The sequence below is a fragment of the Octopus sinensis genome, linkage group LG19, assembly GCF_006345805.1.
Source record: "Octopus sinensis linkage group LG19, ASM634580v1, whole genome shotgun sequence".
In the NCBI taxonomy this organism is placed as follows: domain Eukaryota; kingdom Metazoa; phylum Mollusca; class Cephalopoda; order Octopoda; family Octopodidae; genus Octopus; species Octopus sinensis.
This window is the reverse complement of record NC_043015.1, coordinates 30,435,145-30,461,633: the sequence shown is the minus strand read 5'-3', so window position 1 is coordinate 30,461,633 and position 26,489 is coordinate 30,435,145. Positions and strand designations below refer to the sequence as shown.

Below are 26,489 nucleotides of genomic sequence, written 5' to 3'. Positions count from 1 at the left end.
TGTATATATATGTGTATATATATGTATATATATATATATATATAGATGTATATATATATAGAATATAGATATTATTATATATATGTATATATGTGTATATATAGATATATAATATATATATATATAATAATATATATATATATGTATATATGTGTATATATATATATATATATATTATATATATATATATTATAGATATATATAGATATATGTATATATGTGTATATATATATATATATATATATATATATATGTGTGTAATATATATATATTATATATTATATATATATTGATAGTGTAGGTGTGTGTATGTGATGTTAGTGATTTATTCCCTGATAATTTGATATTCACCCACAACAAGAAATAAAAGACAAATCAGAAATATCCAGTTTTTTTATAAAAAAAAAAAAGAGCTCTCTCTGAGGTGGTGGTCATCATGGGTGTTAGGTTTTTTTTTTTTCTTTTTTTTTCAGTGATTATCAATCTTGTTATTGTTGTTATTAATTTTGGTAATTTTCGCCGCTGGTTGGTCAATTTGAATAAAATGACTCCATGCAGATAAAATATGATGGTTGGACATCAAAATTCCTCAATCACAAAGAAAGGAGTGATTGAGAAGAGAAAAATATGGACAAAACATGAAGAAAGTTGTTCAGTTTTTATTGTTGTATTTTTTTCTTTGTATATATTTATATATTTATATATATATATATATTTTTTTCTGGGATTTATCTTCTATACACACACTCTGGTTTGGTCTGTGATTGTGGAGGGCTTGCCTGCGCAGTATATCGCTGACGTTGGGATGTGTGCTAAACACTTACTATGACTGTCTCGCTGTACAAAGAAAAGAAAAAACAATTATTCATACATTTATTAATAAAAGAATAAGGGTCACAATAAAAGAATAAGGGTGACAAATGCAAATACATTAAGAGGGGCTGCTGCAAAGTTCCAGGCTTTAAGGGTATTGCAAAAGGCCTGGTTGGGGAACCAACCTTCCGAGTTCTTTTACAGGGTTTAGAAAAACTGAAGGACCATTGCAATATAAGTGTGTGAATCTGAGAAGGGGAACATGTTGAACAAAATCACAATTAATTGATCCTCCTGTATTTTCTTCTACCCAAAGCCAGGATCTTTTCAGCACCACCTTGTATGGGTATATGTATGGATGTGTGTGTGTGTATGGTAAGCAGGGTTAGCGGTTATAATAACCGACTAAGGAATAAAATATCTGTATATACTATCGGTATTAGTTACCCATGTTATCTCTGGGCATAGGTATGCAGGTACACTATGCTCAGAGAGAGAAATAGAGGTGTGCCGCTAGCATGGCGGCATGTGGTCCAATTGATTTGTTTGTTGATCTGAAGTTTTCTCCATTTTCTGATTATCTTTATATATGCATATATATATATATATATGTATGTATGAGGGGTAGTGTGCGAAGCGCATTGTGACCAGCGATGTCTAGCAACATCTGAGAGCCTGGTCGGTCATGTGATCACGTGATATATATATATATATATATATATGGACTGCTACTTTTTAAAAAAAGTGGACTGCTTTAGGACTTATATATATGTATAAATATGTGTGTGTGTGTATATATATATATATACATATATGTGTATATATATGTGTGTGTGTGTTAATATATATGTGTGGTGTGTGTGTGTGTTAATATATATATATATGTGTGTGTGTGTGTATATATAAACAATATTCTTACATATTTGTAAATTTAATATTCAAACCTAACAAGAAAATCAAGAGTAATGAAGTAATAAGTTTGACAAGTCACACACACACACACTTATATCTATTACGACCAGCACCTCACAACTGGTTATTTGAATTAAGTGTTCTTGATCATCAAACTGAATACAAATCCCTTTGTATCTTGTTGGGTGATTGGAAATGTGAAATTTGAATAACTGAATGCGAGGTGCTGGCTCTGACAACAACCACAGACAAATCACTCCTTCACACCGACTTCTGTTTTGAACATCTTGTTTGTATCTTTGTATGATAAACACAAGCACAAATACACCATACATCATTGTAATATACGTACATTTTTCCATGCTTGCAATGGTTAGATGGAATTCACGTGAGGAAGGTACTCTATGGTTGGTGTCCCTCCTATTGCTAACCCGCACCTGCTTTGAAACCACAGAAGATTGGAAATGAATGGCACCGTTTGTATGACAGTGATGTTCAGCGACATCTGTTGCACGATGCCAAGACAACGAGACACAAACAACAGACATACACAAATATACACAACATCATCATCGTTTAACATCTGTATTCCATGCTGACATAAGTTGGATATGACTACCCAGAGGACTGCATTGAGCTCCAGTGTCTGCTTCGGCAAGGTTTCTATGGCTGGATGCCCTTCTTATTACCAGCCACTTTACAGAGATGGGGGTGCAAGGTGGCTTTGTGCCAGGTGTCAAGAGGCTAAAGTATGATAGAGGAACACACACAGGTGTCATGCTGTAGAGCAGGAAAGGAGCTCCTATAATGCTTTATGAAATTTAGTTGAGTATATGCTCTGAAATGGTACAAAATTAATAATAAAAGCATTACAGCCTCATGACATTGAAGCACAAATTCAAATTGGTTGCAGCAAAGGAAACAACACTTATTTCTCAGATATCTCTAATAATAACAGTGATACCATTTTGGTTTAAGCACTAACAAATTCCTGCAAAAATTATGTTTTGCCATATTGATAAAAAAATCGCTGAATTTACAAGAAGACTGCTTCTGTTGTGCAATTAAAAGAAGACTGCTTCTCTTGTGGTTAACTTTATATAGGATGTGCTAGACAAGGAAGTGACAACAATCTTTCTGTGTACTTCTCTTTGCAGAAAACATGGAATGCTTTATATACAGAAGCATGGTAATATCTAATTTCAAAAAAAAAATCTTTGATAAAATGCTTGTAAATTTCTCATTTCTCAGTTTTTGTCTATTTACCGAATAATTTGCCGAAAAATATCATTTTAATTTGGTGATCTAATTCTTCATCCATGCTATTCGATGTGACTAACCTCATCGTTGTCAGCAGTCTGTCATAGGTCAAAGTTGACTGTTCTCTTCAAATTAACAAAATGCCTTGGACAGTGAGTAAAGAAGTTGGCATCATCTCTCCCACCACACCAGACTACCTCTCTGGGCTTCCAAGCCAGGTACTATGCAATATAAAAGAGTGCAATGAGTATGGGAGGCTTTCTAGTTGGTGCCTAACTATTGTCTGATGGTACAGGTCTTCTCTGCTTGGCAGTAATAACCTTCAAGCTGTTGGTCTAGAACTCCTCTGCCTTGACAGTTATCCAACATTCTGCTGCCAATGTCTTCACCGTATCCCTGGCATGGGAGGCTAAGGGGTTGCTACCACTTGTCCAAGGTGCCACCTTAGCCTACAGATGGAAGGGGCAACTTACTCTCCTTTTTATGGACTGCTACTGATGTGGTATACCTTACCATACAGTAATGTAACTAACCTAGTATATATATCTATATCTATCTATCTATCTATATATATATATATAATATATATATATCTATATCTATATCTATATCTATATCTATCTATCTATATATATATATATCATCATCATCATCATCATCGTTTAACATCCATTTTCCATGCTAGCATGGGTTGGACGGTTCAACTGGGGTCTGGGAAGCCAGAAGGCTGCGCCAGGCCCAGTCTGATCTGGCAGTGTTTCTACAGCTGGATGCCCTTCCTAATGCCAACCACTCCGTGAGTGTAGTGGGTGCTTTTTACGTGCCACCTGCACAGGTGCCAGACTAGGCTGGCAGACGGCCATGATCGGATGGTGCTTTTTACGTGCCACTGGCACGGGGGCCAGATGAGGCTGGCAACGGCCACAATCGGATGGTGCTTTTTACGTGCCACCGGCACGGAGATATGTATGTGTGTGTGAGAGAGAGATTGTATTTTCCTTTGTCTTCAAGAGTGTTTACTGAATGTAAACTGCCTCACTGCCAATACAAACAAATGTCCTTTGCTTACAGACAACTATGAAAGCATGTCTGGGTTTCTTAACATATCTTGAAATGCATAGTTTTTATAACCAAAAGGCTCATTCAAACAGTGTTGTCTGTTTCCATATATATATAACTACAACCAGGCTGTTCGTTGTCTGATAGACCAGGGCATTATCACCTTGCTTGAAAGCAGGTGAGGACTGGCAACAGGAAGTTTGGGTTTAAAAACTGTGCCTCAACACATTCCATCTGACCCATGCAAGCGTCAAAAATGAACGTTAAAACAATCTTGATACACATGTGTACACACACACACACACACTCACACACACACACGCACACATGGTGGGAGATGTATGAATGTAATTAAATACTGCAAGGCATTTTGTCTGGTGATCACTACCAATTCTGTTACCCCAGTACTGCCACAAGTGCATGATTTATGACATAGTGAATAATGTTAGCATGAAAACAAAGTTAAAAGATAACAAAAGGAAAAGAAAAATCTAGTTGAAGCAAGCAAAATATGAATAAAATACAATTCACCAAGTAGCATCCCATATTAAATTTCAGTTATTTTCCATAAAATTTTAATTACATTTTCCTCTGTTAGATACATTTCAATTACTTTAGTGTTTTACTAAATAAGGGCTTAGTCCTTTATATTACTTTTCAGGGGTCTTCTGCCTTTAACATGATCCTTTGAATTAAATTTTGTGTATCATTAAACCTTTCCTACCTAGTTCTTAATATTTTCAGCCCTTTCTAGATTGATGTTGCAATCATACATCAAAAGTCAAATGATAAAACAACAGCATTAAACCAAGTTATTAATAAATCATTTCTGATTGTCATTAAATACAGAACCAGGCTTCTTTAGTTTCACATTGAACGGTTTTGAAGAGAAAGTCTAGCGTGAATCAATGAATGTTTCCCAACTGTTGTATTTCGTGTATATGCAAACTACTTTCAGTGTATATGGTGGTGAGCTAGCAGAATTGTTAGCACACCAGGCAAAATACTTAGTGGCATTTCGTCTGTCTTTATGTTCTGACTTCAAATTCCACTGAGGTCAACTTTACCTTCCATCCTTTTGGGGTCAATAAAAAAAGTACCAGCTGAGTACTAGGGGCTTGATGTAATCAAGCTACCTTGGAATTACTGGTCTTGTGTGAAAACTTGAGATCAATCATCATCATCATCATCATTTAACGTCTGCTTTCCATGCTGGCATGGGTTGGACGATTTGACTGAGGACTGGTTCGCCAGTCCTCAGTCAAATCGTCCAACCCATGCCAGCATGGAAAGCAGACGTTAAATGATGATGATGATGATGATTGATCTCAAGTTTTCACACAAGACCAGTAATTCCAAGGTAGCTTGATTACATCAAGCCCCTAGTACTCTATTAAAAAAAAAGAAAGAAAAAAAAAGACAGACAGAAAGAAAGAAAGAATGAAATCCTTGGTTAACACTTCTTAATATTGGTTGTTACTAAAATATCTATAACTCTGCCGTAAGAAATATGTTTTTGGACTAAATTTATCATATTGCTTTTGTTGCAACGTTGCAACCTCTCTCTACAATTGTTTCCAATCCTTTTATATACACTGTTTTGTTCTTGACATGATGATTGGTTTGTTACTTACAGCCACAGTGTAGCAGGACACTTTATACTCCTTATGTAACCTTCTGGCATTCATATTACTCTATGAAATGTAATGCTTATTTATTTATTTATTCATATTGTTTTGAATTAATCATGCATTATCTCAAGGATTCAAAATTTTAATGATGTGACATTGTATTCTTAGAATGACATTACAGGGTAAGTGTAGGAGACTGGATCTGGCTGTTCTCAACACAGAACAAGTAGAATATTGGGGCCATATATTGCCAGTTTAAATTCTAAGGGGTTAAATATTACATAATGTCCAATACAACAGGTACACCACCTCAATGCTTATGTTAAGAAATAACAATCAATGAATCAAATACTTAGATTTTTGATGTGTAGTTATATTAGAAATTATAAGCACCAATAAGTGTGTGTGTGTGAGTATGAGAGAGAGAGAGATAGAGATAGAGAGAGAAAGAGAGAGATAGATAGAGATAGATAGATAGATAGATAGATAGAGAGAGAGAGTTAAAATTACTATTATATTTCTATATCATAGTGAAAGATTTTTGTTTCAGATTTTCCCAGGAATTATTTAGGGTTTCAGAATTGCTCCCTTTTATGTTTGTATTCAGACAAATGGAAGAGCAAAGAGGAGAGCTACAAAAGAAAACCAATCATGCATGTTTACTTAACAAAACACAACAATAAGAAGAGAGATAAAAAAAGCGGTTACATCAATAGCAACAACAATTGCACAGTAGCAACAGCATTAGGCAATAGCTACAATGATGATGGTACCAGTAGCAGAGATAACAGCATTGTTAATAATGGCCAATAGCCAGAGCCATAACCAAAGCAACAACGACAGCATTAGTAACAGAAATAGCAATATGATTATCAATAGCAACGTTGTTATCAACAGTCAATAGCAACAGTAATAACCAAAGCAACAATGATAGAATCAGTGGTGAAAATAGCAACAGTAGCATCAAATGGTAACATTGTCTTGAACAATGAATAGCAAAAAGGAATAGCCATAACAACTGCAACAACAGTTACAATAAATTTTTGCTATTAATTTAAACATAAATAGCAACAAGAGATGCAAGTTTGATGTGAGAAAAAGTTACAACAATGAAAGTAGTTCTGTAAAAAATACATTCAAAATGAAATAAAACCTAAAGAGCACAAGAGACTGTGGGAATGATCGGTGATGGGCATGAACGGCAGGCAATTAAAATCTTTGTGTCAAAGTGGGTGACAGTGATACAAGGTAGATTTCGTAAGGTTTGCTTTTAAAAAGCCTGAATAATTACAGTGGGAGGTTTTGGGAGATGATGCAAACATTCAGGTCAGGTCAGGTCAGGTCATTTAGACTAGATACAACATTTCACCTTAACTCTGACCAGTGTTAGAGACCCTGAGATAAGTCATGGATGCTGCTCTCCCTCTGACATCATTGGTAAATAAAAAAAAAATCGAAAGTTGCAACCTCATTGCACAGAATCTTTTCTTCTACAATAGCCCTAGGTCGACCAATGCTTTATCAGTCAGTTCGATAGACAGGAATTATACAAAGCTTGCTTTCATGTACGTATACACACACACACACACATATTAGGCATGCCAGTGCTATATATATATATATATATGTGTGTGTGTGTATATATATATATATGTGTGTGTATATATATATATGTGTGTGTATATATATGTGTGTGTGTATATATATATATATATGCGTGTGTATATATATATATGCGTGTATATATATATATATATATATATATATATATGGGTACAGGATGTCACCAACAGTATACAACATGAAATATGAAAACAAATGACTTCAATATGCAAGCAACAAGAGAAACGAATGGAAAACAGGACAGGCAACACAAAGAACGCCCCTTCATCAGTTGTCAGCTGTCTATCTACTCCTCATTTCGAGCATTGAACGACAATATGAGTTTTTGAAGACAGTTGCTCCCATAAATACCAAAATAAAATTTTGGATTTATGAAGGGTCATAGTTGGGAACAAAGACAGGACAGTGGAGACATACAAGGAAACCCAACGAAAACAAAAATGAAGGGTCGTTAGCCCAGAATGAGGATAAAATAGTGAATACTGGAGAAATATTTTCTCTGAAAAGAGAAAAGATAGAAGAGAGAGGTAGAATATGTCCAGTCCTTAGGATAGTCCTGAAGGAAAAGAAAGATGATTATACAAAATATTCTATAATTATATACATATTATAATTGTTTGTATAATTATGGAATATTTTGTATAATATATCCAGATATACACATACATATATATATGCACACACACACACACATATATACATACATATATATACATACACATATATACATGCATACATACACACACACACACACATATATATACACACATACACATATGTACATACATACATACACACATGTATATATACATATATATATAGCAATAATAAATCTCTCAACGAGGTATAGACAGTAACTGCACGACAATGTGAAATATATTTGCCATCTAAATATGGCTAACCACTAAGGGTGGATGCTACTGTAGCTTGTAGCCCCAGGAGAATATCTTCTCCAGTTGGTTATTGACACACTTTCTGTGCCCCATCGGCATTTGCAAAGGGAAGCCATCCTTCCCATCGTCAACCTACGTGATACGCACGGACTCAAGTTGTCGTGCACTGATGACAGGTCAATACCCAGAAACTCAAGTCCGTGCGTATCACGTAGGTTGACGATGGGAAGGATGGCTTCCCTTTGCTTGATCATCAACTTGAAAAAAACCCAGTTGTAATGCTTCAACCTGCATGTGGTGCTGTTTGTAACCCCTCTAAAACTTTTGTTAAGGGTAAGTTACTTGAGGTTGTCGATTCGTTCATCTACTTTGGAAGCTCTGTACAAAAGGATGGAAATCTTGATACAGAAATACAGCTGTGAATTCACGGGGCAGCAAAAGCATTTGGTAGTTTGGAGCCACGTGTCTGGTGTCAGTGACATATAAATAAGAATAAAAAACTGGCTCTTTACAAATCCTTTGTCTTATCTTTCCTGTTGCATTCTTGTGTAACATGGACTTGTTATGAAAGGCATTTATAATTGATGGAACAATTCTACCAAAAATGCCTTCATCACATTTTAAACATTAAATGGAGTTCTCTTACTCCAAACACAGATGTCCTTGCATCTGCAGGCATCACCTCAATTAAAGCTATGATTTTGAGGAACCAAGTGAGATGGTGTGGCCATTTTGTTCGAATGGTGAATGAACACATCTATAAATTAGAAAATTACTATTTTTAAATCTCACAACGAGAGATATTCAGTAACAGTACTTTGGAGTAAAGATTTTTGCCATCATAACATGGCAGTCCTGGTTTAGGACGAACGTTGCTGTAACTTATAGATCAGTGATTAGTTGTCATTTTGAAAACTATATAGTTCGAACAGGAATTTAGCAGTGCCACCTCAAGCTGAACAGTTATTCTGTGCTGATGAAGGGAAATAACCCGGAAATCCCAATACACAGATATTGTTTTGAGCTGAGTGGGAGTGCTACATTCTCTTGTTCAAAAATATAAGGAGACAGATCTTGTTGTATAGCCAGCTGCAGATGATGTCTCTTGAGGCTAAATTACAGCAACATTTGTCCTGAACCAGGATAGGAGGTGTTCTCACCAAACTGGAACAACACACCAATGTATTTCTATTGGGTGACTTTAACCTCCCCAATGTGAGATGGCCTGGGGGCCATATTCTCCTAGGAATGACACACCAACAGCAAGCACAGGCAGAGTCTCTGCTCCACCTTACTAATGTTTCTTTAATGGAGCAAATTGTGCTACAACTAACCAGGGCAAATAATATACTGGATCTCTGCTTCACAAACAAGTTGGACATTATCCATAATGTTAAAGTGACTCTGACACTGCTTTCAGATCACAACATAACAGAGCTGTCTGTGTATGGACCACAACCTCCTGCAGACACACAGCCTATATGAAGCATCTAAAATCTCTCCAAACTAAATTTTCATAAAGCAAATTGGAAGTTGATTGAGAAACAGATCCTCAGGCAAGATTGGCCTAAATGTCTCTCCACACCAGACATTGACATGAAACGCAAACATTTCATGTCCATAATACAAGCCATATGTGATAAATCTGTCCCATTGTACAAGGCCAACATACACAAAAATAGGATTCCTAGAGAAAGGAAGATTCTTATGAGACGACAAAGATTGCAAACTGCCTGAGCAAGCAACTCAAAAGTGGTGAGAAGTCTTGCCTGGAGACAGCACCATTGGAGATTGAGAAAAATCGGCTTCAGTCTCATGAAAAGGCGAGAGCAGCTAAAGAAGCTTGGATTATAGAAAATATCAAGTCAAACCCTAAAGCTTTCTTTAAGTTTGCCAAAGTAACAGCCTCAATATGCCACAAGATAGGACCACTCTCCCAAAATGATGGCTCCCTCACAGGAAATCCCATGAGGATATTAAAATGATATGTATTTTTCTAACCTATACAAGAATGCAAATAAAATAAAAAATGATGCCCTGTCCAAATGATTGAATGAATAAATGTTTTGACTATGGACAGATTTCAATAATGAAATCTGAACTGCTGACCACTTGCTTACTTGGTGGCCAGATGCCTTGTCAATTTAACCATTTATAGCAGTGGTGCTCAACCAGGGTCCATATAAGAGTTTTGGGGTCCATGCAAGCAAATAGTAAATTGGGGATCCACAATAGTACTTGAAGGACCCCTGAAAAAATTATGCTTCAGATGTACATATTGATATGTATTGCAAGAAACAGCTAGGTTCCTTTCTCTAACATTTTACATAGTTCAACCTATACAAGTCAATGCGTGAAAAACAAAATAAGAATTTTGGAAGTTTCTAAACATCAAATGGCTATGGGGGTCCACCAGAATAAATTAGTAATCAAAGGGGTCAATAGATACAAAAAGGTTGAGAACCCCTGATCTATAGCTTTCACATGATACCACAGCTTACTCTATAGCTATCTATAAAACATACTTTATGTATGCATACTACTGTTTGATAGGTTAGTTACTTCAGTATTTGTCCTGTTGGTTGAGCATGTGGCTGGCTAGAAGTACTTGCCACTGAAAAGGCCTAAAAGGGACGAAATGCATCTAATGTACTTGCTGGCCTCTGTTCTGATATATATTGTGTTTTTAACACAGCAAATCCATAAAAGATGTTATCTTAGGTTAAATACTGCAGTAACTGGCCTATCAACTGCGTATATACTATGTATGATACATGGATGGTTATTTTACTTACACGCTGCCTGAATTGTGTATACTGGATATAAAGTTTATATATTTCTCAGCACAACTCCCTTGTTTATTACAAAGGCACAGTCTTAGTGATATAAGCAAAGAAAAGCAGTCTCAACTGAGAGTGAAACCAGATGGCAGATTTAGATTTGATTCACTGAGAAACCATTACTGCTACTGCTGCCCTCACCACAACATTAACAATAATAATGACAACATTGATATAAAACAGTATCTGTAAATATTATCAAGAATATAAAAAAAAAAATCTCAAAAAAAAAAAAAAAAAGAAAAATTGAATATTCAAAGAAATCAAACACACACACAAATCAACCAAAAATAAATCTCTAAAACAAAAAACAAAAAAAAAAAAAATCCAATACCGAAACAATAACAACACCAAGTACAACAACAGCAATAACCAAAAAAAAAATTAGTTCTATGCTGACACCAAAGACAGAAGCTGAATGAATGATTAATTAGCAAAATAACGACAATGGAAATGCAATGACAAAAGTGCTGTGAGTAGTAGATCTGAGTCTGTGTGCGTGTGTGTGTGACTCACCAGTTCCGGGTTTGTTTCTGTTGACGCTGATAAACTGTACATTCCAGATTTTTGCCTGTTAGTAATAGGAGAAAATATGTTCCCTTAACATATATCTGACAGAAAACATAGTTACACACTGAAGGAAACATAACTGTCTACAACAAAGAACAAAGGTTTGAATCTGACAAGGAAGATTTTAATTCTTACTATAATATAATATCCTGATATTTGATATCCTTAATGGTTCAAATGGCAGTATTCTCAATCAATGAACATTCTGATATCTTTAATGCCAAATGGTAATGTCCTTAATAAACATATAAAAATCTTACAAATGGCAGTGTTCTTGGTAACCCTGATGATGATCTCGTTAATTAAATGCTGATTTAATACATTAACCCTTTAGTGTTCGCATTATTCTACCAAAATTAATCCTTTTTCGTCCACTTTGTTTTGAACTAATCATGCATTATCTTGGAGCTATGAGATTTTGATGAGGTAGCTGTTAATTTTTAAAACGATAGTGTAGGGTTGGTGTGAGAGACAAAATCTGGCCAGTTTGGACATAAAACAGGCAGAATACTTTTGGCTGGTTTAAATGCTAAAGGGTCAAGACTGGTGACATAGACTATGACATGTGTGTCACCAGTGACATGGTGTGGTATTTTAGATGATATATCATGGACCCTGGAGGAAAAAAAAAATCTCCTTGCAATATCATGTTATGAAAAACTTATCCAATAAGCACTTGCATGATATTCCAATTAATAGGATTATCCAAGGAATTAAAATTTCAACATGCTGAGAGCAAAAGGTTTGCTATCAGACACAGGTATAGGTGTGGGATTAAGAAGCTCACTTTACAAACATGTGGTTTCAGGGTAGCACCTTGGGCAAGTGTCTTCTACTATATCCCCAGGCTAACCAATGCCTCAGTGAATTTGGTAGACACCAACCATGTTGAAACCCAAATATATATATATATATATATATATATATATATATACATACATATATGTGTATAGTTTTTTTTATCGTTTCAGCCTGAGGGCTGTGGCCATGCTGGGGCACTGCCGTTTGCTTTCCTTTCACTAAACCTCTTCTGATGAAATGAACGAGGGTGTTTGATGTTGCAGCCTTCATCTGTGTTTCTTGCCTTGGGGTAGGGTCATCCAGAACTCTTGACAGAAAGAGATCCAGTTTTGTTTTGAAAATGCCTACATCCACACCATTCAGGACCCTCAGGATTTATGGGCGGATATTAAAGAGCTGTGGGATCTTGAAGCCCAAGCTGTTGCAGTATCTGGTCCTGTATCGTGATGCCAATGTTGGGATTTTTGGCACTATGCAGTGGCACCCTGTCCTGCTGTTTGTGTAACTGGCAATGCCAAAGTTTGGTATACATATATATATATATATATATATATATATCACACACACACACATATATATATACACATATATATATATACATATATATATATACATACATATATATATATACATATATATATATATACACATATATATATATACATACATATACATATATATATATACATACATACATATACATATATATATATATACACACACATATATATATACATACATATATATATATATATATACATACATATATACATACATATATATACATACATATATATACATACATCATATACATACATACATATATATATATACATACATACATATGAATATTGGATTCGTGGTTCCGTGTGTGAGTGTTGTGTGTGTATTTGTACACATATTCTGATGTCTGCCAATAGTCGAAAAGACCAAACAGACAATAGCTTTTCACCAGATGCCCTCACAGTGCAGAGAACAACCAGAGCATGCAGTCAGCCATACAACAATAGTCAAAGACGGAACTGGTCCCAACACCACCACCACCACCACTACTACTACAACGTACATTCACAAAGTCACAAGCTGGAATCAATTTGATATTCTTTGCTCTTGTTGATTAATTAACCCAGCTCAGCATTGATTGATTTCTGACCAACAGTATTCCGGCTGTGATTATCCTATCTTTTCAAGACATCGTCTATCGTCCTTTTTTAAGACAATAATGAATTAATGATGATTTGGCTGTGATTTCAAGCAGATCGAAAAACCATGTTGAATTCCACTTGTAAGTTTGATATATAATTTTATAACAGAATAAATAAGACACTTGAATACATTCTCAGTGTATTGTTTCTTGACGAAATATGTCTTATTTTACCAAATGAAAATTACCAGGTTTGCCCAATTTGGTTTAGTCCTGAGTTATCTCCCCAGATACTTTCCATAGTCTTTTCAACTAATATACATCTCTGCATAAAAATGCTATGCTATGCTTTCATTCTCATTATATATTTACTTTACTTCTACTGTCATACAACATCAGGCTGTGGTCCCTATATCCCAAATGTCATACATTACACTGTGGGTCCTCTACCTTTGCTGTCATACAATAAGCACACAGTGGTCCTCTATCTTCGCTGCCGTACAGCGTCACACTGCAGCTCCTCTACCTTTCACTGTTATACAACAATCAGACTGTAGGCCAGCTTTCACTGCCATACATCACATTGTTTTCTGACAGAAAGGCGACGAGCTGGCAGAATCGTGAGCACACCAAGCGAAAGGCTTAGCAGTATTTCGTCTGTCTTTACGTTCTGAGTTCAAATTCCGTCGAGGTCGACTTAGCCTTTCATCCTTTCGGGGTCGATAAATTAAGTACCAGTTACACACTGGGGTTGATGTAATTGACTTAATCCCTTTGTCTGTCCTTGTTTGTTCCCTCTATGTTTAGCCCCTTGTGGGCAATAAAGAAATAAGAAATCATCTTGGTTAAAAGTTTTCCAGTAACTAATGACATTAGTTGTTTGGCATTAGCCCAAGGTTAGCCTTGATCAAAAACCATCCAGCTGTGACCCTCTTGTCGTTTTTGTATAGCTAAAACTACATTTGTTCAATGTATCCTTTATTTAAGATTATAGGATGTGAGTGCATAGAAATGTTCTTATTTGTTTCTAGGCTTTTCTGAGCACAGTAATGAGTGATTCTGTGAAACAGAAGTTAGCTGTTAGTAATAATTTATCAATTAATTAATTTCATGATGTGTGATTAGTAACATGCATATTGTCTTGCAGGTCACAAATCAAGACCAAAAATGTAACGTCTGTTCTGTAGCCGTAGCATATTAATAACATAAACAAGACCAAATGAAACAACAGGCAAAGTCAGCCACATTGAATGAACTGAAAATCAAGACCAGGGGAAGAAACTAATAGGTCAAAACATCAAAATGACTTGGTCATCAAAAATCCACATTTTACAGAAAATATTATACTGTATGTACTCTTTGGGAAGCTAAGGCCTTCTTTTGTTATAAATAGGTTAACCTTTTCATTACCAAACTTCTGTTGGCAAATACTGCTTTTTTTCGATTAATTTTGAAAATAACAAAGAATTCAGTAAAACAACTTTGGTGTTACTAAACTGGTGTTTGGAACATAACATGAAAGTTTGGTGGAAGTTTTAATTTAGGTCACTTTAACCCCTTACCCAACAATTATTTTCAAAATAAATGTATTTTTTCAGACATATTTTTTAATTGTTTTATTTTACTATGTTTTGAATGGTGATTTCGAGGTATATTTCAAACCTTATTTATTATGAATTTTAATTCAATAATATTGATTTTAAATTACCGCTTTGGGCAGAAATGAGTTAACCCGTTTTTGGACGAAGGAACTCGTTTGCTGTCGATTTTGGTGAGTCTATCTTTTGACGAGTTAACTCGCCAGAGATAGAAAAAAACGATTTCGGTCAAAACGCATATATTCGTTTCTGCCGGGTAAGGGGTTAAAACGACATGAAATTTGTCTCAGAGAACCAGAAGTGGTCACAGGCAGGTTGGCATCCAAAGACTTTTTGTAGTTGTTTGCTCAGAGTTTGGAAAAGGTCATACCAATTCTTAATAAAGATTCCTTAGATGATTCATGCAAAATATGACAACTTGCAGAAAATTTGAAATCTTATGTTAGTTGAGGTAAAACAGATGTAAATAGGTTAAGAAGAAGAACAACAACAAAGCAGATTGGGAAAGACTAAGAAAAGAAGAAACACCAAAATGGACGATTGCTTCCAAAATCAGCCAAGGAGCATAGAACCTCATAGGAGAATGAGTCAAAGACAAAAAGACTTTGGTGAGTACTTACATAACCATATGATCTTCCTCATAGTACCGATAGGTTGTGGTAGGATCTGGACATTTAGTGGCAGTACCGTTGGAAGTGTTCATTAATGGTGTCTTGTGTTCAGAAGGGGTCAAATGTGTCGGTGATCCACACTGTCTGTACTTAAAGAGAACCATAATGGTGGCACTGGTCAGCAGACAGGCACCTAAGGACAAAAAAAAATATATGCAACAATTATTTCAGCTGTTTTGTGATTATATATAGATAAAAAGCACCATCCGAATCGTGGCCGAAGCCAGTGCCGCCTTGACTGGCTTCCGTGCAGGTGACACGTAACTGCACCAATCCCACCGCGGCTGATGCCAGCCTCGCCTGGCTCCAGTGCTCCTCGCCTGGCACGTAAAAAGCACCCACTACACTCACGGAGTGGTTGGCGTTAGGAAGGGCATCCAGCTGTAGAAACATTGCCAGATAAGACCGGAGACTGGTGCAGCCTCCTGGCTTCCCAGATCCCTGGTCGAACCGTCCAACCCATGCTAGCATGGAGAACGGACGTTAAACGATGATGATGATGATGATGGATCAATAATTTGATAGAAATTGTCTAGTTTTTATCAGAATTTGAATAATAATAATAATAATGCTGAAGTGAAAACCAAATATACAGTGCATGTGGTTAATTAGCAAAAAATATGACCATCCCCAAATATAATTAGTCGTTTATATTTTCTCATTAACAAAGGTAAAATTTTTCTATAACTTATATTTTTTGGTGTTCTACATCAGGCATGTCAGGTAATATCCTCGCTGCTATTCTCAGATGAAGGAAATTATTAACTGTTTGTATGCTAAGGGAGATTACTCTTATGCGACTTCTCTTAAATTACTAAATAATGACAAAAGTTTTGGTGAGTTATGGGACATTATTTGCTCCATTTCTTTTCTTCTTTTTTTTTTTTCCTTAGCCCATAATTTTATGTATTTAGTTTGCTGATGATTCTTCAATTAAATACATCAACAGTAAATTAAGTCTTCATGTATTCTGACATATTCCACATCAGTAAATATGGGACATCAATTTAAGATGCAACTTTTTTTAATCTTTCAGTTTAAGGTTCAGATTTTAATCTTACAGTTAAGTGCCTGATCTTTCCCTGGAAGATAAGTGAAGGAAATCAAAATAATTATGAGAGGTAATCTAAAGGGAGGTACAGGCACAGCTGCGTAGTTAAGAAATTTCCTTCACAACCACTCGATTCCAGGTTCAATCCTGAGACTCTGAGCAAGTATGTTCTACCATAACCATGCGTTAACTAAAGTCTTGTTAATAATATTCAGTCAACAGAAACTGTAGAAAAATCGATGGATTGCTCCTTTTTTATTTTTTCATTTTGTTTGTTGCCTGGATTTAATATCAATTATCATTTGGCCTTTGGATATCTTTAACAGAGTACACTCTAATAAGCATTAAAACCAAGCCTTTGGTTTGAGGATACCTCAATATCTTAATATAATTATAACAACAACAATAATAAATATTACTTTGGTTGGAAACAGGTGAGAGTTGGCAACAGGAAAGGCATCCAGCTGGAAAAACAACAAATTCTGCCTGATTCATGCAAGCAGGGACAGGTAGACATTAAATGATGATGATGCTGCTTAGCAAGAGAAGGAAAGGCTGTGTCTCTGACCCTTCATCTTTTGGTGGGATGAATTGATCATAAAAAAACCGGGGACTTGATCTGAATGGTTTGCAACAGAAAGAAATCCATTAAAAGCATCCAAAGATGAGGAGGTAATGTTGCACGGATTATGTCTACCATTCCAAAACTCAGAGTGTAAAGTATCTTGGAATGGTTTGGAACTCAGAGTGTAGAAAGTCAGAACAAAAACTACACGGTATTTTATTCTGTCCTCTAATGGCACGTTAAAAGCTCCAACCGATCGTGGCCGATGCCGGACCCCCCTGGCTTCCCAGACCCCGGTCGAACCGTCCAACCCGTGCTAGCGCGGAAAACGGACGTCAAACGATGATGATGATGATGAATGACTATGCCAATTAGCCAATTGTAGCCAATTCACTGCACTTCCTCTTGATATTGAGATAGAAAAAAACAAAAAATTAAATTAAATTCTCGATTACTCAGAGTAATGCTGAGAATGGATTTTAAAAAATATTGTGAAAATATAAGAAATATTTGAATAACATGAGGAAACTTACCAGCTAAATAAAAGGCATATGTGTACTCATCTTCTGCTTGAATAAGTAATGCTGAAATCATAAACAAAATCGGGTTATTGCCAGAGAAACAAAAGATTAGTGTTTGTTTGCATGTCAGATGGTCAGTATAGTTTGTTACAAGTACAAGTAAAGAAGAATATCGGAGTTATAAATATTTGGTAGATTTTATATTCTTTTATATTCAGCCATTGAGCTATGTGCCATGCTGGAGCACTGCTCTGAAAAAAAAACATTCAAATACAGTAATGCCTCACCTTATCGCAAATCACCTATCGTAACTCAGTACATAGTGGTTCACCTACCATGCACTCAGTACATCACAGATTTTTCTGGCTAATATATGGAAATTTATATAGCGGACTTCTCAGTATATCGTAGGTTTCTGTGGCCAACAGGTATTATATTTTTTTAGATTTTAATTATTTCTGTAGGAGGTTTTGGAATGTAACACCTGTGATAGTCAAAGGATTACTGTATACTGATTACAGTAACATTTCTTTGACAGGTACAAGGAGGAAAGACAATGCTGGCCAAGACAGGATTTAAACTCGGAATATAAGGAAATATAACCAAACATCATAAAATATCTTATCTGATTCTGCCAACCATGCTGTGATACATCATTGTGATAAACGAGATCTCTGTAACCCCCAGGAACTCACGGAGTAGCTACAGACTCTGTAGCATTAAGCAAATGGTAAATTTGCCTAATTTACCATTAATGAGCTGGCAGAATCGTTAGCACGCTGGGCGAAATGCTTAGCAGTATTTCGTCTGCCATTACGTTCTGAGTTCAAATTCCACCGAGGTCGACTTTGCCTTTCATCCCTTCGGTGTCGATTAAATAAGTACCAGTTACGCACTGGGGTCGAGGTAATCGACTTAATCCGTTTGTCTGTCCTTGTCTGTCCTCTCTGTGTTTAGCCCTTTGTGGACAGTAAAGAAATAGGTAAATGACTCTTTTTAAAGACAAGTCTAACAGTTGCAATATTTCCATAAGATCTGGTATCTGTAGCCAAAAAAAGTATGATCTGAGACATGTAGAATTCAGTTTCTTTCTCCAGATATACAGCAAGAAATACAAAGCTTCAGTGGATATGAACTCTTGTTTGTTGTTGCTGTTTATCTTGCAAGTCATCTTAGACCAAGAACTATGATCAAAGACATTTCAATTGCAACTATCCTGTTGTGGAGGCACATGGCCTAGTGGTTAGAGCAGCGGACTCGTGGTTGAGGGATCGCGGGTTCGAATCTCAGACCGGGCGATGTGTGTGTTTATGAGTGAAAACACCTAAGCTCCATGCGGCTCCGGCAGAAGGTAATGGCTAAACTTCTGCTGACTCTTAAGCCACAACTTTCTTTCACTCTTTCCTCCTGCATCTTGCAGCTCACCTGCGACAGACTGGCGTCCCATCCAGGTGGGGAACCTATACGCCAAGATACTGGAAAACCGGCCCTTATGAGCCAGGCATAGCTCGAGAAGGAACAAACAAACAACAACAACTATCCTGCTATTGTAGGGATGTGTGAGAACACTGTTCAACGTGAACCTCTTTAGTTGTTATTTAGCTCTAAGTCAATCCTGATTGTGTAGAACCAAGATCTGAGGCAGGCATTCCAGCTCTGACCAATTGAAATGTCTTTGATCATAGATAAACAAGATAAACAGCAACAACAAACAAGAGTTCATATCCACTGAAGCTTTGTATTTCTTGCTGTATATCTGGAGAAAGAAACTGAATTCTACATGTCTCAGATCATACTTTTTTTGGCTACAGATACCAGATCTTATGGAAATATTGCAACTGTTAGACTTGCCTTTAAGAAGAGTCATTTACCTATTTCTTTACTGTTTTTGGTCAGTGGTGGTGGTGGTTCTAGGAATCTGCAGATCTACATTGTCTGATGTGACCTTTCTCTCATAAAGACTATAATATCTGCTTTAAAAGAGATTTAGCTACTATTTCTAGCAGCTCAAGGAATCAAATAAAGATTCCTCACCCACCCTGCCACTTTAGGTCTACATATACTAATTTAGCTAAGTTACTAACGACATACTGTTTTATTCCATGCACTATTTAATACACAAAATCCTTAGAAGTTCATGAATTCAATTCCAGTCAGGGGAACAAACGCATGGTGAATGATGAAAAGAGACTAAATTGCTTGAATTGTGTTTTACTATACACTATATGAGTGCGTACTGTGTGTGTATGTATGAGATATAACAGTGTAGTCATTATTTTCTCATCAATACCATTGAAAGCTAATTCAAAAGAAGAGAGCCATGAAGTTATGATACTAAGGACCGAACTACAAGTAACAAGGTCATTGTTGTGTGACATTATGACTATAAGGTCGCAAATTGGCAGAATCACTAGCGTGTCAGACAAAATACCTTGCCCCATTTCTACCAGTTCTTCACATTCTGAGTCTAAATTCAGCCAACATCAACATTGTCTTGAATCCCTTTTAGGGTAGCTAAAACTACCAGTTGAGCACTGGTGTGGATGTAATGAATTAACCCACTCCTTAATATCGCTGGCCTTGTGCCAAAATCTGAAACCATTATTATCCTTATTTTACTTGCTTCAATCTGCCTGTTTCAAAAATAAAAATATCTTATTTCCCTTCAGTTTAGTTATTATTGGGAAAGGAGAAGTGTTAAACTTTTAATTCCCTGCGCCAATGATTCATATACATATGTGCATACATACATACATACATATATATAAAGTTTTTCAAAATAAATTTTATCAATGGCCAGCATATTAAAAAAATACCTTTAAAGGTTAAATTTATAAACAAAGGCAAAAGAAAGAAATTTCTAATGCCAAATATGCCGAAACTAGACACATCGTCCATAACCATATAATTCATCACTATAAAGGAGTATGGACGATGTGTCTAGTTTCGGCATATTTGGCATTAGAAATTTTTTTGTTTTGCCCTTGTTTACAAGTTGTGTGTATGTATATATATATATATATATATATATATATATACACACACACCACATATGTGCATACATACATATATATTGCATATATATATATACATACACACACACACACAGATATATATATTTATATATATACAAGCATACATGCATACATACATACTACATACATCAACTGCATTTACAAAGATTGATAGTTAGCAACAAAAATCTACAAAACAACGAAGAAACAGTTTTTGTTCTTTAAACAAGAAGCACAATAGCTGCGAGGTTACGGTGCTGCAAAATAGACCACATGGTCATAAGTTCAGATCTTACTACTGCCTTTTGATCAACACATCAAACTATTTATTCCACTTTACCTGCATGAATTAAAATAAACAGGCTCCACTATTTTTACCTCATGAGCATGTAATCAGAGATAATTAAGAAGGACATCAAGGTGTAAAGCAATTACTCTAAAAAAACCCATTCTAATCATGTAATCATGAAATAAAATCAATATAAAATAAAGACAACAAGAAGCTTGTATGTATCAAGTATTTAACCCTTTAGTATTTAAACCGGCCATATCCGGCCAAAATATTTAATCTGTTTTATGTTCAAACTGACCAGATCCAGGCCCTCACACCTACCCTACAATGTTATTCTACATCAAGTAATTACACCATCAAGATCTTGAAGATATGAGATAATGCATGATTAATTCAAATCAATGGGAATCAATAAGCATTATTACACTTAATAAGACAATACGTAAAAAAAAAACTGTCATCAATAATATTTTCATCAAAATTTAATTATACTCTCATAAAAATGAATTAAATTTTTATAAAAATATTTTTCAATGGTGAACTATATTTTCATGAAACAATTGCATTCTTATAATGAATCATAATCTAAAATAAAATGATTTGTATTTTCATAAAAATAAGTTATAGTTTAAAAAAAATATTTTTATAAAAATGAAATCATTTTTGCAAAATGAATATTTTCATAAATGTGAATTACATTTTCATTAAAAAAAATCAATTATACAGTGTTCAAAAATACTAATTTGAGAATGAAGTAATTGCTCAGCTTCAGGTCAATCCTAATACGGCCAATCTATTATAAAAGATGCTTCAACTCTGACCATCTGGTCCAAGGATTCAGATAGTCTACGACAAAGTGCTGAAAAGTTTCTAGCTTTGGGTAGAAGAAAATACAGGAGGATCAGTTAGTTATGATTTTATTCAACACACTCCCCTCTCAGATTCACACTTATTGCAGTAGTCCTTCAGTTTTTCTAAGCCCTGTAAAAAAACTCAGGAGGTTGGGCTTCCAACCAGGCCTTTCACAATAGCCTTAAAGCCAGGAACTCTTCAGTACTCACTCGTATCTAGTATTATATTATCTTTTGTAAGATTTTAGGGCTTCAGCTGTGAGAGATTCGACTATCATTTCTAGCAAGTTAAGTGATCATGTAAAGCAGTGGTACCAACTTTTTCTATGTCCCACACTCCAAGGAAATGCTTGACTAACATCTGTACACAAAAGCAATATCACATTTCAAAATGTAAAAAGTAAATTTTGTAATAATTAAAAAAAAAAATTGAACCACCACCTACAACAGTGTGGAACAATAAAGTTCATGGTAAATTTTAATGAATAAGTTAATAATTTTATTTTTTATTCACATTGTTTTGAATTAATCATGCATTATTTTATAGCTTCAAGATTTCAATGATGTGATTATTTAGGGGCCTGATATGGCATTGACTCCGCAAGTCAAACTCCACACTGCTGGTAATGAGGGTTCTGTACTTTAAAGATCTATACTAAACTCTAATATTCTGTATTATATTCTGGTGCTCTGAACTCTGTTTTATGATACTTTGCCATTCTAAGACTAATCTAAGGATTAAACAAGAAGAATGTTGTCTGTGTATAGCTGAGCAAAAATACTCTGTTCTAAATAAAATATAAAAAAACAATTGCTTATATTCAATTTTATCTTGTTAACACCTTTTCCTCAGACTGAGGTGGGTGTAGGGATAATGGAGTGAGGTTTGTATAATTAATGTTTAGTCTGAACTATTGTAGATCTGAAATTGCTAGTGAAGTATAGATGGGAAGAGAGTGATGGAGGGAGTTAATATTGGGAAACACAAATGGAGTAAATAAATGTTTAGAATGAAATCTTGAGCAGTGAAATAGTAGAGGTGATGGTGGTCAGAGTGGTAGCTAAGTGTCCTGACTATCATCAAGTAGACAAAGTATGTATATGTGTATAGAGGAGCAGAGAACACTGTAGTAGCAGTAGCAGGGACGGACAGAGAAGGCATAGCTTGGAACAGTGATTGTAGAGTGAACACTGAATGAAGGCTTGCTTGCCAGTCACTTAGCTTTTCCTTGTATGTAGCTAAAAATTCACATGTGCATGTACATGTAGTAGGCCAAGTGTTTTAAAAAATTAATTCCTGTTTAATATTAAAGTGCAGCACCTTAGGTAAGAGATAAAACTGTTGAAGTACAAAGATATCAGAAATGGTAGCAATAAAATCGCATACAACCCAAATTAAAGTAGTGATAAAGAAGAATTTCTAGGAACATAGGTGTAGGAGTGGCTGTGTGGTAAGTAGTTTGCTTACGAACCACATGGTTCCAGGTTCAGTCCCACTACATGGCACCTTGGGCAAGTGTCTTCTACTATAGCCTTGGGCTGACCAAAGCCTTGTGAGTGGATTTGGTAGACGGAAACTGAAAGAAGCCCATCATATGTATGTATGTATGTATTCAGTCGCACTGCATGGCACCTTGGGCAAGTGTCTTCTACTATAGTCTCGGGCCGACCAAAGCCTTGTGAGTGGATTTGGTAGATGGAATTTGCTCAGCCATGTCCCACGGTAATGACTACAATAGCAATGCTGCAGAGAATAGCCAGCAACACTCACTGCAGCAGCCACTCCACCTTGCGAGATTCATTTCTCCAAATGGACTGCCATTATTCCTATTTTGCAGAAGAAATCAGTAGTACAGGTTCCGAGAACACCTTCCATCTTGAGGCGACTAGCACAAACTGATAGTGGCTGGTCAGGTCACTGTATGCATTGACTTCCTTCTCCTTCATGTTATGGACAGTGACACCCATGTTTGCAGCCAATGTTGCAAGGTTGGAACTGGAGAATATGTCACTGCATGTTGTGTCCTGGAGTAGAGATCTGCTTCCCTCGAATGTGAAGAGGGTTATTCCATCGGGGCACTTACCATCCCGACTGCTGAGACCTGCTGGTTCAAGCTGAGACAGAAAGCCAGGCACATCAAGGTCCCTTCTGATTATGTCATTCAGAGCAGCATGTTGGGGAATTAGTCCACACTAAGGCTGTGGGATGATTGTAACATAAGAAGTTAAAATTTCACACATCCTAATTTAAATTGTGTTTGCACTGAAATAATCAAACCAGATTTAAGGGCTTCTATAAAAGAGGTTCTTGTAGAAGAAATCCTGTATTTAAGGATAAGATGTTAGTAAATTATATGAATTTGTATTTTATATTTAATCTCTATTCTATGAGATAGAGTTTCTTTCAGAAAATTTTGTAAGGATACTCTTTATAATACTTCAAGATATAATTTTAATCGCATCTAATGTAATCTTTCATGTTACATTCACTTAAATTTTATATTTAAACAATGCTTTAATCTTGAAAAGGAGATTAATTGAAGAGATTAAAAAGAAAGGTTATTTGTAGCTAATTGAGTTTATTTCTTTTAAAATGCTCTTTTATTAAATTGCTTTAGATGTTCAATCTTAGTTTAATTTTGCTGTACTTCACACTTCTGATCTGACAAACAAAGATGTTTCAGATGTTTTTTAAATAGTATTTTGATAGCTTGTTTCTTTCAGCCTTTTGATAAAAATAGTCTTTTCTTTTAATTATGTAAGTTTTGTTTAATTCCTTGTATGTCGTTAAAAAGTAGCCACATTGGTAATTCACACTGGCTAAGATGTTGTGCACTTTCAATCAATCATCATCATCATCGTTTAATGTCTGCTTTCCATGCTAGCATGGGTTGGACGATTTTGACTGAGGGCTGGCGAACCAGATGGCTGTACCAGGCTCCAATCTTGATCTGGCAGAGTTTCTACAGTTGGATGCCCTTCCTAACGCCAACCACTCCGAGAGTGTAGTGGGTGCTTTTTACATGCCACTGGCACAGGTGCCAGTGAAGCTATGTTGGTAACAATCACGCTCGAATGGTTCCCTTTTACGTGCCACGGGTATGGAAGCCAGTTGGCTGCTCTGGCAACGATCACGCTCGGATGGTGCTCTTTGCACCCCGCTAGCATGGATGCCAGTCATCGAATCAGTATAAGAAATAAATCATCCACATAACTTTAATGTTCACTTTGCCATACTTGCATGGGTCAGATGGAATTTAATGAGGCAGATTTTCAATGGATGGATGTACTTCCTGTCATCAACCCTTACTTGTTTACAAACAAGGTAATATTTCCCCATGAAAAGACATATTTTCACAGTACATTGGAAATGAATGATATCCATTCACAACCAGCATGTGATATCAAGACAATGAGACACAAACATGCACAATCTTTCTTTATTTCTCTCTCTCTCTCCACACACACACAATGGGTTTCTTTCAGTTTTTATCAACCAAATCCACTCACAAGGCTTCGGTCAGCTCAAAGCTATAGTAGAAGACACTTGTGAAGTGACCTTCTGAACCTGAGACCATGTGGTTGGGAAGCAAACATCTCAACAACCCAGCCATGCCCGTGCCTACAACCACACCCATACCCATGATTTGTCTAATTACATATAGAGTGGTTGGTATTGGTGTTGCCATAAATTGAAAGTCAGAGTCAAAGTTTTTGTGTACCAACTCCACAACGCTGTCTGCCACAGTGTTCTGGACTTACCACACCTAACACATACTACACATACCCCAAAGTACAGTACAAACATATACACATCCTAAAGGAAACCTCTATAAATTGCAGACCACCACTGCCACTGCCATCACGTCTATGTCCTACACATTCCTGCCATTACTCTTACATGATGACCGTTTCACCATTATATCAATGACCAACTCAGTTAATTCCAACCCGACACTCACACTAAGATCACTCAAACTTTTAATTCTTGAAGATAATCTTTTTTAAACAATCATCATTCACAGACAACCTACACACCTTTCACCAGACATTGTACTGGAACCAACATTCTCTCAAATTTCATCTCACAATCTTAAATAAAAATAAAGGGTGCATTGGATAATGTAGTCTTAGATATTTTATGCCTGAAAAAGCACAAAAAAAAACAATGGGATAGGCATGGTGGAGACTACCATCAACCTGGGACCGAAGTGAAGTTAAGCAACTCCTAACTATGAGCTAAGACCTTGAAAACAGCCCTCAATAGGGACATGAATCCTCTTTTCCAATAAACACTTTAGTTAATCCTTTCTGTTACAAAATTCCAGTGAAGGCATATGGTTTAGGGGTTAGGGGTTTTGGCTTACAATTGTAAGGTTG

General features: G+C 35.9%; 1 protein-coding gene across 9 annotated transcripts in view; it reads right to left on the bottom strand.

The window, feature by feature from the left end:
* Nucleotides 1-336: 336 nt before the first annotated feature.
* LOC115222214 (monocarboxylate transporter 13) overlaps nucleotides 337-26,489 on the bottom strand; it is a 279,960-nt gene continuing 253,807 nt past the window's right edge. For 5 of the 9 annotated variants that reach the window (XM_029792369.2, XM_029792370.2, XM_029792368.2 and 2 more), the window contains 4 exons: nucleotides 17,965-18,015; nucleotides 15,765-15,948; nucleotides 11,548-11,602; nucleotides 390-837 (listed from right to left, as the gene is read on the bottom strand). In XM_029792369.2, coding sequence (XP_029648229.1) covers nucleotides 736-837; nucleotides 11,548-11,602; nucleotides 15,765-15,948; nucleotides 17,965-18,015 — 392 coding nt within the window. In that variant the 3' untranslated portion in view covers nucleotides 390-735. Of the gene's footprint in view, nucleotides 838-2,077; nucleotides 2,166-11,547; nucleotides 11,603-15,764; nucleotides 15,949-17,964; nucleotides 18,016-26,489 lie in introns of all 9 variants that reach the window. The other 4 variants (XM_029792371.2, XM_036511215.1, XM_036511216.1 and 1 more) reach the window with 4 other exon arrangements.